This window comes from Parasteatoda tepidariorum, chromosome 3, assembly GCF_982258835.1.
Source record: "Parasteatoda tepidariorum strain Cologne lab strain chromosome 3, Ptep-v5.0, whole genome shotgun sequence".
In the NCBI taxonomy this organism is placed as follows: domain Eukaryota; kingdom Metazoa; phylum Arthropoda; class Arachnida; order Araneae; family Theridiidae; genus Parasteatoda; species Parasteatoda tepidariorum.
Window position 1 is genome coordinate 17815978 of NC_141757.1, and position 13225 is coordinate 17829202.

Below are 13225 nucleotides of genomic sequence, written 5' to 3' on the forward strand. Positions count from 1 at the left end.
TTTAAAGCCTAAGCTCTCAACATTCCAAGTGCGGAAACTCTGCCATTTGACAGAGACGGTAAAAAAAATGCCTTTCGTCATTGCAGGTGACGAGGCTTTCGGTTTGTCAAAAGACGTACTACGGCCTTTTTCGAAGCAAAGAATTGACATCAAGCAAAGAGTTTTTAACTACCGCCTTACGCGAAGCCAGAAGGGTGGTTGAGTGCACATTTGGCATCTTAGCTAAAAAATTTATAAATTTTTATAGATCCATCGATGCGGGGATAGAGTTTGTTACAGAAATTGTAATGGCGGCATGCATCTTGCATAATTTTGTACGACACTTCGATGTGATTGAGGAAGAAAAAGAATTGTCTCTTTGTTCCATGGACAGTATTAAGATTCAGGGAGCAAATAATACTTCCATTGGGGGGTCTGACAATATAAGGGAATATTTTGCCGAGTACTTTGTATCACCCTCTGGCTCTGTCTCTTGGCAGTATAAAAAAATTTAATTATATATGAAACAATAGTATTTATAACACCTTTTTGCATTATTTACATTAAATTACACTCAACGCAAACAAATGATTTTCGAACCTAGTATTAATTTAAGTTTATAGTAATAATAAAACAAAAAATTCTGTTTTTCTTCCTTACATTTCTATTTGAATTTTTTAAATTTACATTAAATTGAAATGAAAAATTTTAAAAATATATAAATAAATAGTTAAAATATTTTCCATTTAAGCTCATTCTTATAAAAATGCGAGTGAGAGAATTTAGCTAAGTCAATTTCTTTATAAATAAATACCATAGTTATACTGCAATATGAAACACTGATATTGTTAATTCCTACTAATCATGTCTTTATTTTTATTAATTACATATATATTGCAGATTTTTTATTTCAAAGATTTCAAAATTTTGTTTCATTATACTGTAAGCCTCGTCACCTACAATGACATAATTTTATTCCCATTTCTACTTCCTTCTTTTTATAGGATATCAGGTTATGTAAATATTTATGTATACATAAATGTCCATCACTTTGTTTAATGTAACACAATATATTGTAAAGTAATGAAAAATGCTAGGTAAGACTTTGGTTCATAACAATCTTTTGTCTTTAAATAAATACTGATTATACATTAACTCAAATGACATATTTTATGATTAAGACGGGCTTATGAAATGACGATATATAAATATATATACATATATATTTTTGAATGAAATCAATTCAAGTATGATTAAATTAATTAAACAGAAGTAAGAAATTTTTTTGTTGTTGTGTAACTTCTTGACAAATATTTCTACTATTATCATTCATACTGTTAATGCACTCTTTATAATAGCTCTAGCTATTAGCCCTAGCCGATGCAAAATGCTGTTTTGCGGCAGTGGATGTTGAACCTTTGGTTCCGCAAGTGATTCTGCGGTTTTTCGAGCTTCGAATTTCGGCAAAAAATTGAAAGCTTAAGCTCTCAACATTCCAAGTGCGGAAACTCTGCCATTTGACAGAGACGGTAAAAAAATGCCTTTCGTCATTGTAGGTGACGAGGCTTTCGGTTTGTCAAAAGACGTACTACCGCCTTTTTCGAGGCAAAGAATTGACATCAAGCAAAGTACAGCCTTACACACAAAGTACAGCAAGACATCAAGCAAAGTACGCGTAACTACAGCCTTACGCGAGCCAGGAGGATGGTTGAGTGCTCATTTGGTATCTTAGCTAAAAAATTTAAAATTTTTTATCGATGTGGGGATAGAGTTTGCTACAGAAATTGTAATGGCAGTCTGCATAATTTTGTAAGACACTTCGATGTGATCGAGGAAGAAAAAGAATTGTCTCTTTGTTCCCTGAACAGTATTAGAATTCAGGGAGCAAATAATACTGCCATTGGGGGCTCTGACAATATAAGAGAATATTTTGCCGAGTACTTTGTATCACCCTCTGGCTCCGTCTCTTGGCAGTATAATAAAATATAATTATATATCAAACAATTATATTTATTATTACTTTTTGCATTATTTACATTAAATTACACTCAACGCAAGCAAATGATTTTCAAACCTTGTATTAATTTAAATGTATAGTAATTATAAAAGAAAAAATTATGTTTTTCTTCCTTACATTTCTATTTGAATTTTTTAAATGAATATTTAATTGAAATGAAAAATTTTAAAAATATATAAATAAATAGTTAAAATATTTTCCATTTAAGCTCGTTCTTATAAAAATGCGAGTGAGAGAATTTAGCAAAGTCAATTTCTTTATAAATAAATACCATAGTCATACTACAATATGAAACACTGTTATTGTTAATTCCTACTAATCATGTCTTTATTTTCATTAATTACATATATATTGCAGATTTTTATTTCAAAGCTTTCAAAATTTTGTTTCATTATACTGTAAGCCTCGTTACCTACAATGATGTAATTTTATTCCCGTTTCACTTCCTTCTTTTTATAGGATATGCAGTAAATTATGTAAATATATTATTATTTAAATAGTATATTATTATTACTTTATGTAAATATAGATGTATATATAAATGTTCATCACTTTGTTTAATGTGATGTGCATCTGTGGACGGTTTTAGCTCCCATTTTTATGGCACCTAAGACGGAAGAGGATTAGAAAGCAATAGCCGAGGAATTTTTCGAGATTACAAATTTCCCAAATTGTGTAGGTGCCATAGATCAGAAGCACATACGAATTGAAAAGCCTAAAGGAGCAGGATCACAGTTTTTTAATTATAAAGGCTATCATTCAATTGTGCTATTAGCCCTAGCCGATGCAAAATGCTGTTTTACGGCAGTGGATGTTGAACCTTTGGTTCCGCAAGTGATTCTGCGGTTTTTCGAGCTTCGAATTTCGGCAAAAAATTGACATTCCAAGTGCGGAAACTCTGCCATTTGACAGAGACGGTAAAAAAATGTCTTTCGTCATTGTAGGTGACGAGGCTTTCGGTTTCTCACAAGACGTACTACGGCCTTTTTCGAGGCAAAGAATTGACAACAAGCAAAGAGTTTTTAACTACAGCCTTACGCGAGCCAGGAGGATGGTTGAGTGCACATTTGGCATCTTAGCTGAAAAATTAAAAAAAAATTTTAGAGCCATCGATCTATGGGTATCTCAGCATTTTCTGAATGCCCATCATGGTGTTTTTGCTTCATGAAGCACCGAAAATTATCAATAAGGGCGAGTACAGTAGGGCAATCTTTACCAGTTGACTGGGAACTAAAAATAAAGAACTTCGTGGATTTTTGGTAAAACATTGTTAGGGGGTCTAACCTCATAATAATCAATTAATAAACATGGATGAAGTGCCCCTTACATTTGATTGACCCCTTCACGCACTGTGAGCAAAATAGACGAGAAAACTGTTTCAATTGAAACGACAGGCCACGAAAAATCAAGCTTCACCTGTGTGTTGGACAGCTCAGCCAGCGAGGAGAAACTGAAACCCCTCGTTATCTTCAAAATAAAAACGATTCCAAAGGACAATTTCCCTAAGGCAATTGCTGTTTATGTAAACGAAAAGGGTGGATGGATGAAAATATGATGTTGGAATGGTTACACGTTGTCTACAGACGCCGAAAGGACTCCTTTTTTTCACCCAAGTGTCTACTTATCATGGACTCACCGACTGCTCATAAAGTGTAAACAATTTTTAAATAAAATTGATAAAATGTCAACTCAAATAGCCATTATCCCAGGGAGTTGGCAAAAAATTGCAACCCCTTAATATTACAATAAACCGGGCGTTTAAAAATGAAGTTCGGAAAAAATGGGAAAATGGATGTGTGAGGAGGAAGGGCTGCATGCGTACGCCGCTAGCGGAAAGATGCAGCGAGCGAGTCATCACAAAGTTATCTTGAACTGCCGTACCTGCAAAAACAATCACTCGGGCATTTGCAAAAGTCGCGATCATTGAGCTCAGCGGGGATGACTCTGACAGCAATGACTCAGATGAGGATTCCTCTAGTGTTGATGACATGGCAAATGATGGAATATTGAACCTTTTTAACTCTGATAGTGATGAAAGTGACTTTGAATGCGAGTTATCACAAAGTTATCTTGAACTGCCGTACCCGCAAAAACAATCACTCGGGCATTTGCAAAAGCCGGGATCATTGAGCTCAGCGGGGATGACTCCGGCAGCAATGACTCAGATGAGGATTCCTCTAGTGTTGATGACATGGCAAATGATGGTATATTGAACCTTTTTAACTCTGATAGTGATGAAAGTGACTTTGAATGCGAGTTATCACAAAGTTATCTTGAACTGCCGTACCCGCAAAAACAATCACTCGGGCATTTGCAAAAGCCGGGATCATTTAGCTCAGCGGGGATGACTCCGGCAGCAATGACTCAGATGAGGATTCCTCTAGTGTTGATGACTTGGCAAATGATGGAATATTGAACCTTTTTAACTCTGATAGTGATGAAAGTGACTTTGAATGCTTAATTTTTACATTGTTTTACATTTTTTCCTGAAATTGTTAGCTGTAATGTATTGTTAAATCTTTTTATTTTTAAATAAATTTTCAGCTTGAAATTTTTCTTAATTACGTTGTTTAGATTTATGTGATCAGTCACAGCGTTAATTCTTCCGCTAAATACGGTTGAATTACTTTTTTATAATAGAAGAATAGTTAATTTTTCTAAAATTTGAGATTCTTCAACATTTTTCTCTCTACCTCACACCCTCCCAAGGCAAATTTTTTTTTTTTTTTTTTAATTAGCGAGGCTGTGCATATAAATATTTTTTTTCTGTTAATTATTTGCTCTTCTGTTTTTTGGCGCGGTGCCAACTGATAAGAAGAACAACTTTACTTCATTTCCTTTTGCTGAAAGAGAAAACTTTTTTCACGTGAACTCTTTGTTAACCCGTCCATTCTCCTCCCCCCCCCAAATAATTTAGAAATTACGTTATTTGATGTATTTAAAAATACTTTGTAGTACTTAACATTATTTTCAGATCATTTAAAGAGATTATTTATTATGCACGCTTATTCCAAATTAACCCGTTTTAAGGATGATATAGTTCAGCCTTGCCTAAACAGTCAGTCTACGGCCGTAAGTGAGCGGACCTATTAACGGCTTTTATTTATTTTTTAATCGTTTAGAAATCAAAACTTAACTTTATGAAATGTATAAATTTTTTTTATTATACAGATATTCTAAATTGTAATTTAAAGGTCTCTTCTTTAAGGATGCTGATAAACGCGGTGTAGCGTCTCTGCAGCGCTTATGATAACTTTTTTAAAAAAAATTTCATTTTCATCGATGTGCGGCGTTTTAAACTGAAAATACGGTAGTAGAATTTCAAAGCAAAATTGCTCTTTTAAAATTTTCAATGATAAATTCATAAGAGAAATTATGAACATTTTATCAGAAATCGAAAATTGGCTACTAACTCGGATGGCCTCAAAAGACGACGCATTTTTTCGAGATGAAATTCGAGGTGGGAAAAAGTAGTAGCCAGCGATGGACAATACTTTGATTAATCTGTTCATTCATTTTGTTCAGAAATAAATGCATTTGCGACCACTCAAAAAAAAAAAACGAACCAAACTAATTTGTACTCCCAAAAGAAAAAAAATGCCTAGAAATAAAAGAGCCAGGAGAAGCGGAATTACTAAGTATCCAGAACTAGAACACAAACTGGAGGAATGGGTGCTAAGTGAAAGAGATAAAAGGGCACGCGGTTTCGACCGTTAGGAGAGGGCTGCGTGCAAAATTAATTGCACAAAATCTTGGTATCTCCACATTTTCTGCCTGCCCATCATGGTGTTTTTGCTTTATGAAGAGCCGAAAATTACCAATAAGAGCGAGAACAACAGTAGGGCAATCTTTACCAGTTGACTGGGAACTAAAAATAAAGAACTTCGTTGATTTTGTGCAAATTATTGTGAGGGGGGTCTAATCTCACTAATAATCAATTGATAAACATGGATGAAGTGCCCCTTACATTTGATTGTCCCCCTTCACGCACTGTGAGTAAAATAGGCGAGAAAACTGTTTCAATTGAAATGACAGGAAACGAAAAATCAAGCTTCACCTGTGTGATTCCAAATGTGTGATATTGTCAGGGGATCTAACCTCACTAATAATCAATACATGAACATGGATGAAGTGCCCCCTTACATTGGATTGTCCCCCTTCACGCACTGTGAGCAAAACGGGAGAGAAAACTGTTTCCATTGAAACGACAAGATACGAAAAATAAAGCTTCACCTGTATGTTGGCCTGCTCAGCCAGCGGAGAGAAACTGAAACCCCTCGTTATCTTCAAAAGAAAAACAATTCCAAAGAGCAACTTCCCTAAGGAAATCGCTGTTTATGCAAACGAAAAGGGGTGGATGAATGAAAGTATGATGTTGGAGTGGTTAGACGCTGTCTATAGAAACCGAAAGGGCTCCTTTTTTTCTCCAAAGTCTACTTATTATGAAAACATTGTGAAAACAATTTTTTAAAAAAAATTGATAAAATGTCAACTCAAATAGCCATTATCCCTGGGTGGTTGGCAAAAAAATTGCAACCCAATTGATATTACAGTAAACCGGGCGTTCGGCAAAAATGTATGTGTGAAGAGGTAGGCCTGTTTTTTGCAGTTAATACGTCTACCGCTAGCGGAAAGATGAAGCGAGCGAGTTATGAGATTGTAGCGATTCCCTTCTAGAAAATCTATTTTTAGATCAAACCCCCAAATTGTGCCTCTTCAGCCTACCCTGAGAGGTCGGGATTAAGGATTTCTATATTCATTCCAGAGAGTATCCCGTCAGCGAGCAGTCGCACAAACTTGTTACGTTTCAATAAATTTATGTTAAGTTTTAAAATCGTCATCCTTGCTCTTTTCACACATTGGAGTCCTCATAACATAATTAGTAATTAGAGGAAATTAATCTACACTTTGAAACCTCTAAAATATGATCACAAAGTGGGTAGTAGACTCTTGGGGTACGGTACCCGCAAAAACAATCACTCGGGCATTTGCGAAAGCCGGAATCATTGAGCTCAGCTAGGATGACTCCGACAGCAATGACTATGATGAGGATTCCTCTCAGATGGGTTTGGTTGTTTGGCGCAAGAGCCAGTCTTGGCTATATCGCGCCTCCAACTAGATTCCTCTCAGAGGATGAGTGCCCCTTACATTTGGATTACATGGCAAATGATGAAATATTGAACCTTTTTAACTCTGATAGCGATGAAAGTGACTCTGAAGGATTTTGAATGCATTGTTTTATATTTTTTTTGAAATTGTTAACTGTTATGAATTGTTAAATCTTTTTATTTTTAAATAAATTTTTAGTGTAAAATTTTTCATTTTATTTTTCTTATTACATTGTTTTACGGATTTATGTGATCAGTCGCAGCGTTAATTCTTCCGCTAGATATGGTTGAATTATTTTTTTTTTTGTAATAGAAGAATAATTTACTTTTCTAAAATTTGAGATTATCCAACCTTTTTCTCTCTAAATCCCACCCTCACAATGCAAGTTTTAAGTTTTTTTTTATCCATATAAATGTTTTTTTGCTGTTAATTATTTGCTCAATTTTTTGACGCGGTGCCAACTGGTAAGAACAACTTTATTAAATATCGTTTTGTTGCTTTTTTTGCTGAAAAAGAAAACTTTTTTTACGTGAACATAATGATGAATACTATCCGCCGCTACCTCTGATTCCCACACCTCTCGATTAGATCAACAAGTTGCTCAATTGACACAGCAAGTTATTTAGTTAAATGCTTTTGTGAGAAGATCGCGTAGCCCAGCTCCAAGTCATTTTCGCAAACGTAGCAGCTCTAGAACCCGTTTTCAAAAATTTAAAGATCCTGCTAATGCCAAAAAGTGTACCCAGCCGTGTAATTTTTCAGCAAACTAGATAGGCGATCGTGTAATGGCCACACAGTCGACCGCCTCATAAATCGAATTCTCTTGGCCGATCCTCCTTCTTCTAAATTTAAATTTCTGATTGATACTGGTGCAGACGTCAGCGTCGCGAAACATTGACATTGTATGCTGCCAACGGAACAGTCATAAAAACGTATGGCACTAAATTGTTAAAATTAGATCTAAATTTGGGTCGCAATTTTACATGGTCGTTCATCATTGCTGACGTCAATCAGCCTATTGTAGGCGTTGATTTTATAAAAAAATTCAATCTATTGGTTGATGCTAAAAGTAATTGTTTGGTTGATGCCGAAACAAAGTTGTCTTTTCGTGGACATTTGCCTTCGGATTCTCCACATTTCACAAATATTTCAGTTCTTTTGGGCGATTCAAAATGAGACGATATCTTGCGCCAGTATCCAGAGTTAATTAATCCATCACAAAATATTAATGTTGACCTCCCAAACAAAATACATATCATCACATTGAGACTAAAGGCCCGCCAGTTTTTTCGAAACCTCGTCGTCTGGCACCTAACATTTTAAACGGTGTCCGGAAAGAGTTCGAATACCTGATTTCTCAAAGGTATTCTTCGGTCGTCGAAAAGTCTTTGGGTTAGTCCTCTCCATGTTAAAGAAATCAAACGGTGATTATCGACCGTGCGGCGATTACCGTCGTCTAAATTCAACTATTGTTCCTGATCGCTACCATGTCCCTCACATCCAGGGCAGCACCCAAAATCTTTTTGGAGAAAAGGTATTTTCATCCCTGAACCTTCCCCGAGCTCACCATCAAATTGCAATCTATCCCGCAGATATACACCTTTTGGTCTCCTTGAATATACGGGTCATTCTCACAAAAACAGTCATTTTCATGTCCCCAGTATATTTTATGTTTGTTTTACAACTTACGAAAAAAAATTTTTCAGGGAAAGTGTCCTTCAGAATGCAAGCTAAAAAAAGAATAAAAATAAAATTATCAATTTTTATTTTTTATTAATTTTAGGTAATAAAAATATACCAATATGTCATTCCCTCACTTGTCCCCACTGCTGATTTAAAAAAAGAAAAAAATTGTTTCTGAAATAATTTTTTTTTTTTTACAAATTTGTGTTTTTTATTTGAGAATATTGAAATATAGAATTCAGAAAATAAATTTTAAATTTAATTTCTGATAAAAATATTAACACAGCACTATTTTAAACTTTGTCCCCAGTGTTTCGCGTCATTCCCTCACAACAATGTTCTTATCACCTGCAATCATCTTAGAATAAAAATATTTTAATAGAAACTTCAGAAGTTAACAACTGGCATCATAGAACAAAATTGCAGTATGTTTCCATCTTTAACTTAAAGAAGCTTTGCTGTGGAATAAATTTGAATGAATCAAACCAGGTAAAATTTTTTACATTTGTCATTCCCTCATGTCGTTTTTTAGAGTAAAATAAAATACAACTTCATTGAGAAAGTGGATAATTATATGTTGCTTTCTTGTATGAATATAATTGTATGTGATTGACTTCAGAAATTAATAAAGCCTAACTGTTATTTTTAAATTTTATTGAATTCGTCATTCCCTCACTAGTGTATAAAGTGAGGGAATGACGCTGAAGTGAGGGAATGATTCAAGATGAGTATATTATTAAATTTTTTTTTGTTCAATCGTGCCAGCCAATTTTATTTCCCAAACCTGTAAAAACTATTAAATATATAAGACTAAATTATAATAAATATTAGATATACTAAGTATGTTATCATTTTCAAACTTTAGGTAGATGTAACTTAGATAAAAACATGTATTAAAATAAAATATCATTCCCTCACTATTAGTGTCAGTCCTTCACTTTTTAAATAGTGAAAATAATTAATTTACTTATTAATTAATTTGAAAAATAAATTAATAAATTAATAAATTGATTTATTAAACTAATTAATTTATTTATTAAATTAATTAATTAATTATTAATTATTATAAATTTATAATTATAAATTAATTATTTAAAAAATTAATTAATTTAAATATTAAGTATAATTTATAGGATACATACTTTCTTTATAATGCCATTACATATTTCTATTAATATAGAAAGTTTCAGAGCTTTTTATTCACTTTACTTTTTTGGGATTTTATGAACTGAAAAATGACAGTTTTCGTGAGAATGACCCATACAGCAATGCCGTTCGGACTCCGAAATACAGGTTAGACTTTTCAAAGATTTATTCATCAAGTATTAGCTCCGTTTGACTTTTGCACCCCTTATTTTGTTGACATATTCATAGCTTCTACTTCAGATGAAGCACACTAAGAGCACACAAAATATTTTCACGCTTACGGGACTTTGGGCTTAAGCTAAACCCTGATAAATATGTATTGGGTAAATCCTCCGTAAAGTTCTTGGGCTGTTTGATAACCCATATATCGAGCTTCGATGTTAAACCCAGGACTTTCAAGTGGCCATAAGCAGTTGAATTCGATAAATTTAACCTCTCACTGAATCTCACGTGTGTTTATCGCCGGTTTGCATAAACTAATGCCTTTATCAGCTTCAACCGGCCTTCCAGAAAGTGGTGCATCTTCGACATCAAAATTGCCGGATCGAAATTTTGCAAACTAGTTCTGGCACTGGCGTACTGTCAACACATCTTCTCCATACACATCGGTTAATTTCTTCCTGACATGAACAGCATTTTTATCTTTTCTATGATAAAAAATGACGAAAACGCTGCTTGTTGCTCTCCATATTTAATAGGGCACCAACCAAAAACTACTGAGTAGAATTAATTGAACTTTTTCACACACAAGCATTACTATATCAGCTCTCAAAACATATAATGATAATGCGGATTAAATGTGATGTTGGGTTTGAAAAAATACAATTAAATCCTCTGTTGGAAAAACGAAATTACTTTTCGAACAACCAGATATTTGCATGCCAGATGAATAAATCTTCTGCACCAGTATTGTCAGCATCTACTGAAAGAGCTGTTAAGAGGAAACGAAAGAATACAGTGCAAGAGCAAGTGGAAAAATTTGAACTATCAACTACAGATGCTAACGTAGAAACAGATAATACAGGTTCAGTCTTATGTCCTACAAGCGAAACAGAATTAATCACAACAGAAGACATAGCAAGTTATTTTGATAAAGCTTGCCAGGTAAATTTGAAAGCTGCTTATCGAAGCCTGGCTACAAATACTCGTAGTGTTGTAACTTCAGAATTTGGATGCATCAGAAATGCTTGTGGTCCAACGCCAAAAGTAAAGGAATGTGAAGAAAACTACATAAGTGATACAGAAGAAACAGTTGATAATGACTATACTGAAAACATTAATGATAAAATCAGTGCCAAAAAAAATCTTTTAAGTGTTCAGGAATTCAATACGAGGAAAAATTCCTCATTGATTTTATGTCTAAAAGTAATAAATGTTCAATTTTAAATGTTATTAAGGTTGTGAACTTATTCGTCCTCCTTCTATGTCAGAAAATCATCCAATGTCTGCGGAGGAAGTTAAAATTCCACAAGGCGGGTTGCTGCAGTCTGAGTACATGTAGAAAGAGTTGTAAATAGACTGAGGAATTTTCATATTTTATCCAAATATACATGCATTGATCATAACTTGGTACAGTTTTTTTGATCCCATTTTAACAATCGTTTGTGGCATTATCAATTTTCAAAATGAAATTATTAAAGTGAGAAAGTATACTTTTATACTTTGTGAATTATTCATTGTCATAACAATATTTATATAAAAATATAAAAACATCAGCTATTCGCTACTTTAAAAAATGATTTGATAATTCGTGCTCTATTTAATCAACTTAAGAGAAATTTATTTTAGTGTTTTGACATTTATTACGCCCATGGATAAAGTGCCCCTTACATTTGATTGTCCCCCTTCACGCACTGTGAGCAAGATAGGCGAGAAAAAAAGCTTCACCTGTGTGTTGGCCTGCTCAGTCAGCGGGGAGAAACTGAAACCCTTAGTTATCTTCAAAGGAAAAACGATTCCAAAGGGATATTTCCCTAACGGAATAGCTGCTTATGCAAACGAAAAGGGGTGGATGAATGAAAGGTTGGAGTGGTTAGACGTTGTCTATAGAAGCCGAAAGGGCTCCTTTTTTTCACCAAAGTCTCTACTTATCATGGACTCCCTGACTGCCCATAGAGTGGAAACAATTAAAAAAAATTGATAAAATGTCAACTCAAATAGCCATTATCCCTGGGTGGTTGGCAAAAAAATTGCAACCCAATTGATATTACAGTAAACCGGGCGTTCGGCAAAAATGTATGTGTGAGGAGGAAGGCCTGTTTTTTGCAGTTAATACGTATACCGCTAGCGGAAAGATGAAGCGAGCGAGTTATGAGATTGTAGCGATTCCCTTCTAGAAAATCTATTTTTAGATCAAACCCCCAAATTGTGCCTCTTCAGCCTACCCTGAGAGGCCGGGATTAAGGATTTTTATATTCATTCCAGAGAGTATCCCGTCAGCGAGCAGTCGCAGAAACTTGTTACGTTTCAATAAATTTATGTTAAGTTTTAGAATCGTCATCCTTGCTCCGATCGGGTGATGACCACACAGTCGACCGCCTCATAAATCAAGTTCTCTTGGTCGATCCTTCTTCTAAATTTAAATTTCTCATTGATATTGGTGCAGACGTCAGCGTTTTGCCAAAACGCAAAGCAACCGTTCCCACTACTCACGAAACATTGACATTGTATGCTGCCAGCAGAACTGTCATAAAAACGTATGGCACTAAATTGTTAAAATTAGATCTAAATTTGAGCCGCAATTTTACATGGCCGTTCATCATTGCTGACGTCAAACAGCCTATTATGGGTGTTGAAGTGCCTCATTCAGTTTGTCCAGCTGACGACAATAGACTTTCGAATTAATTGTTGTGTTATCCGGTAAAAGCCCCCCAAAAAATATTCATTTAAAATCCCACCAAACAGACAGCATCACCTTTTCTTGATGGATATTGACTTTCGAAATGCTTTGAGCCAGTTCATCTTTTTTGCTCCACGATCTCTTGCGTTTGACATTGTTATAAACAATTATTTATTCAATTTATTTGTTATTATTTTCGTTCCCAGTAATGATGCGCTTCAAAAATTGACCATTTCCGTGACGTTTGAAAAGCCAATCGCAGATGTCAAAGCGACGTCACAAATTTCTCTCCGTGAGAACATGGGGAACCCATATATCGAGATTCGAAGTTAAACCCAGGACTTTAAACAGTTGAATTCGATAAATTTAACCTCTCACCGATCTCACGTGTTGTTATTCGCCGAGCCGATTTGCATCAACTAATGGCTTTATAAGCTTCAACCGGCCTTCCA

At 34.6% G+C, this 13225-nt stretch overlaps 1 protein-coding gene across 1 annotated transcript; it reads left to right on the forward strand.

Annotated features, from left to right (window-relative positions):
• The first annotated feature begins 7232 nt into the window (after positions 1 to 7232).
• LOC147813208 (uncharacterized) lies at positions 7233 to 12436 on the forward strand. Its single transcript, XM_087158895.1, has 2 exons — positions 7233 to 8729; positions 10055 to 12436. Exon 2 carries the CDS (start codon positions 10715 to 10717, stop codon positions 11318 to 11320), a length of 606 nt encoding a protein of 201 aa, XP_087015021.1. The 5' UTR covers positions 7233 to 8729; positions 10055 to 10714; the 3' UTR covers positions 11321 to 12436.
• The last annotated feature ends 789 nt before the right edge of the window (positions 12437 to 13225 follow it).

Coding starts and splice junctions, on each gene's coding strand:
- LOC147813208 (XM_087158895.1), top strand. CDS start 10,715: ATGATAATGCGGATTAAATGTGATGTTGGGTTTGAAAAAATACAATTA.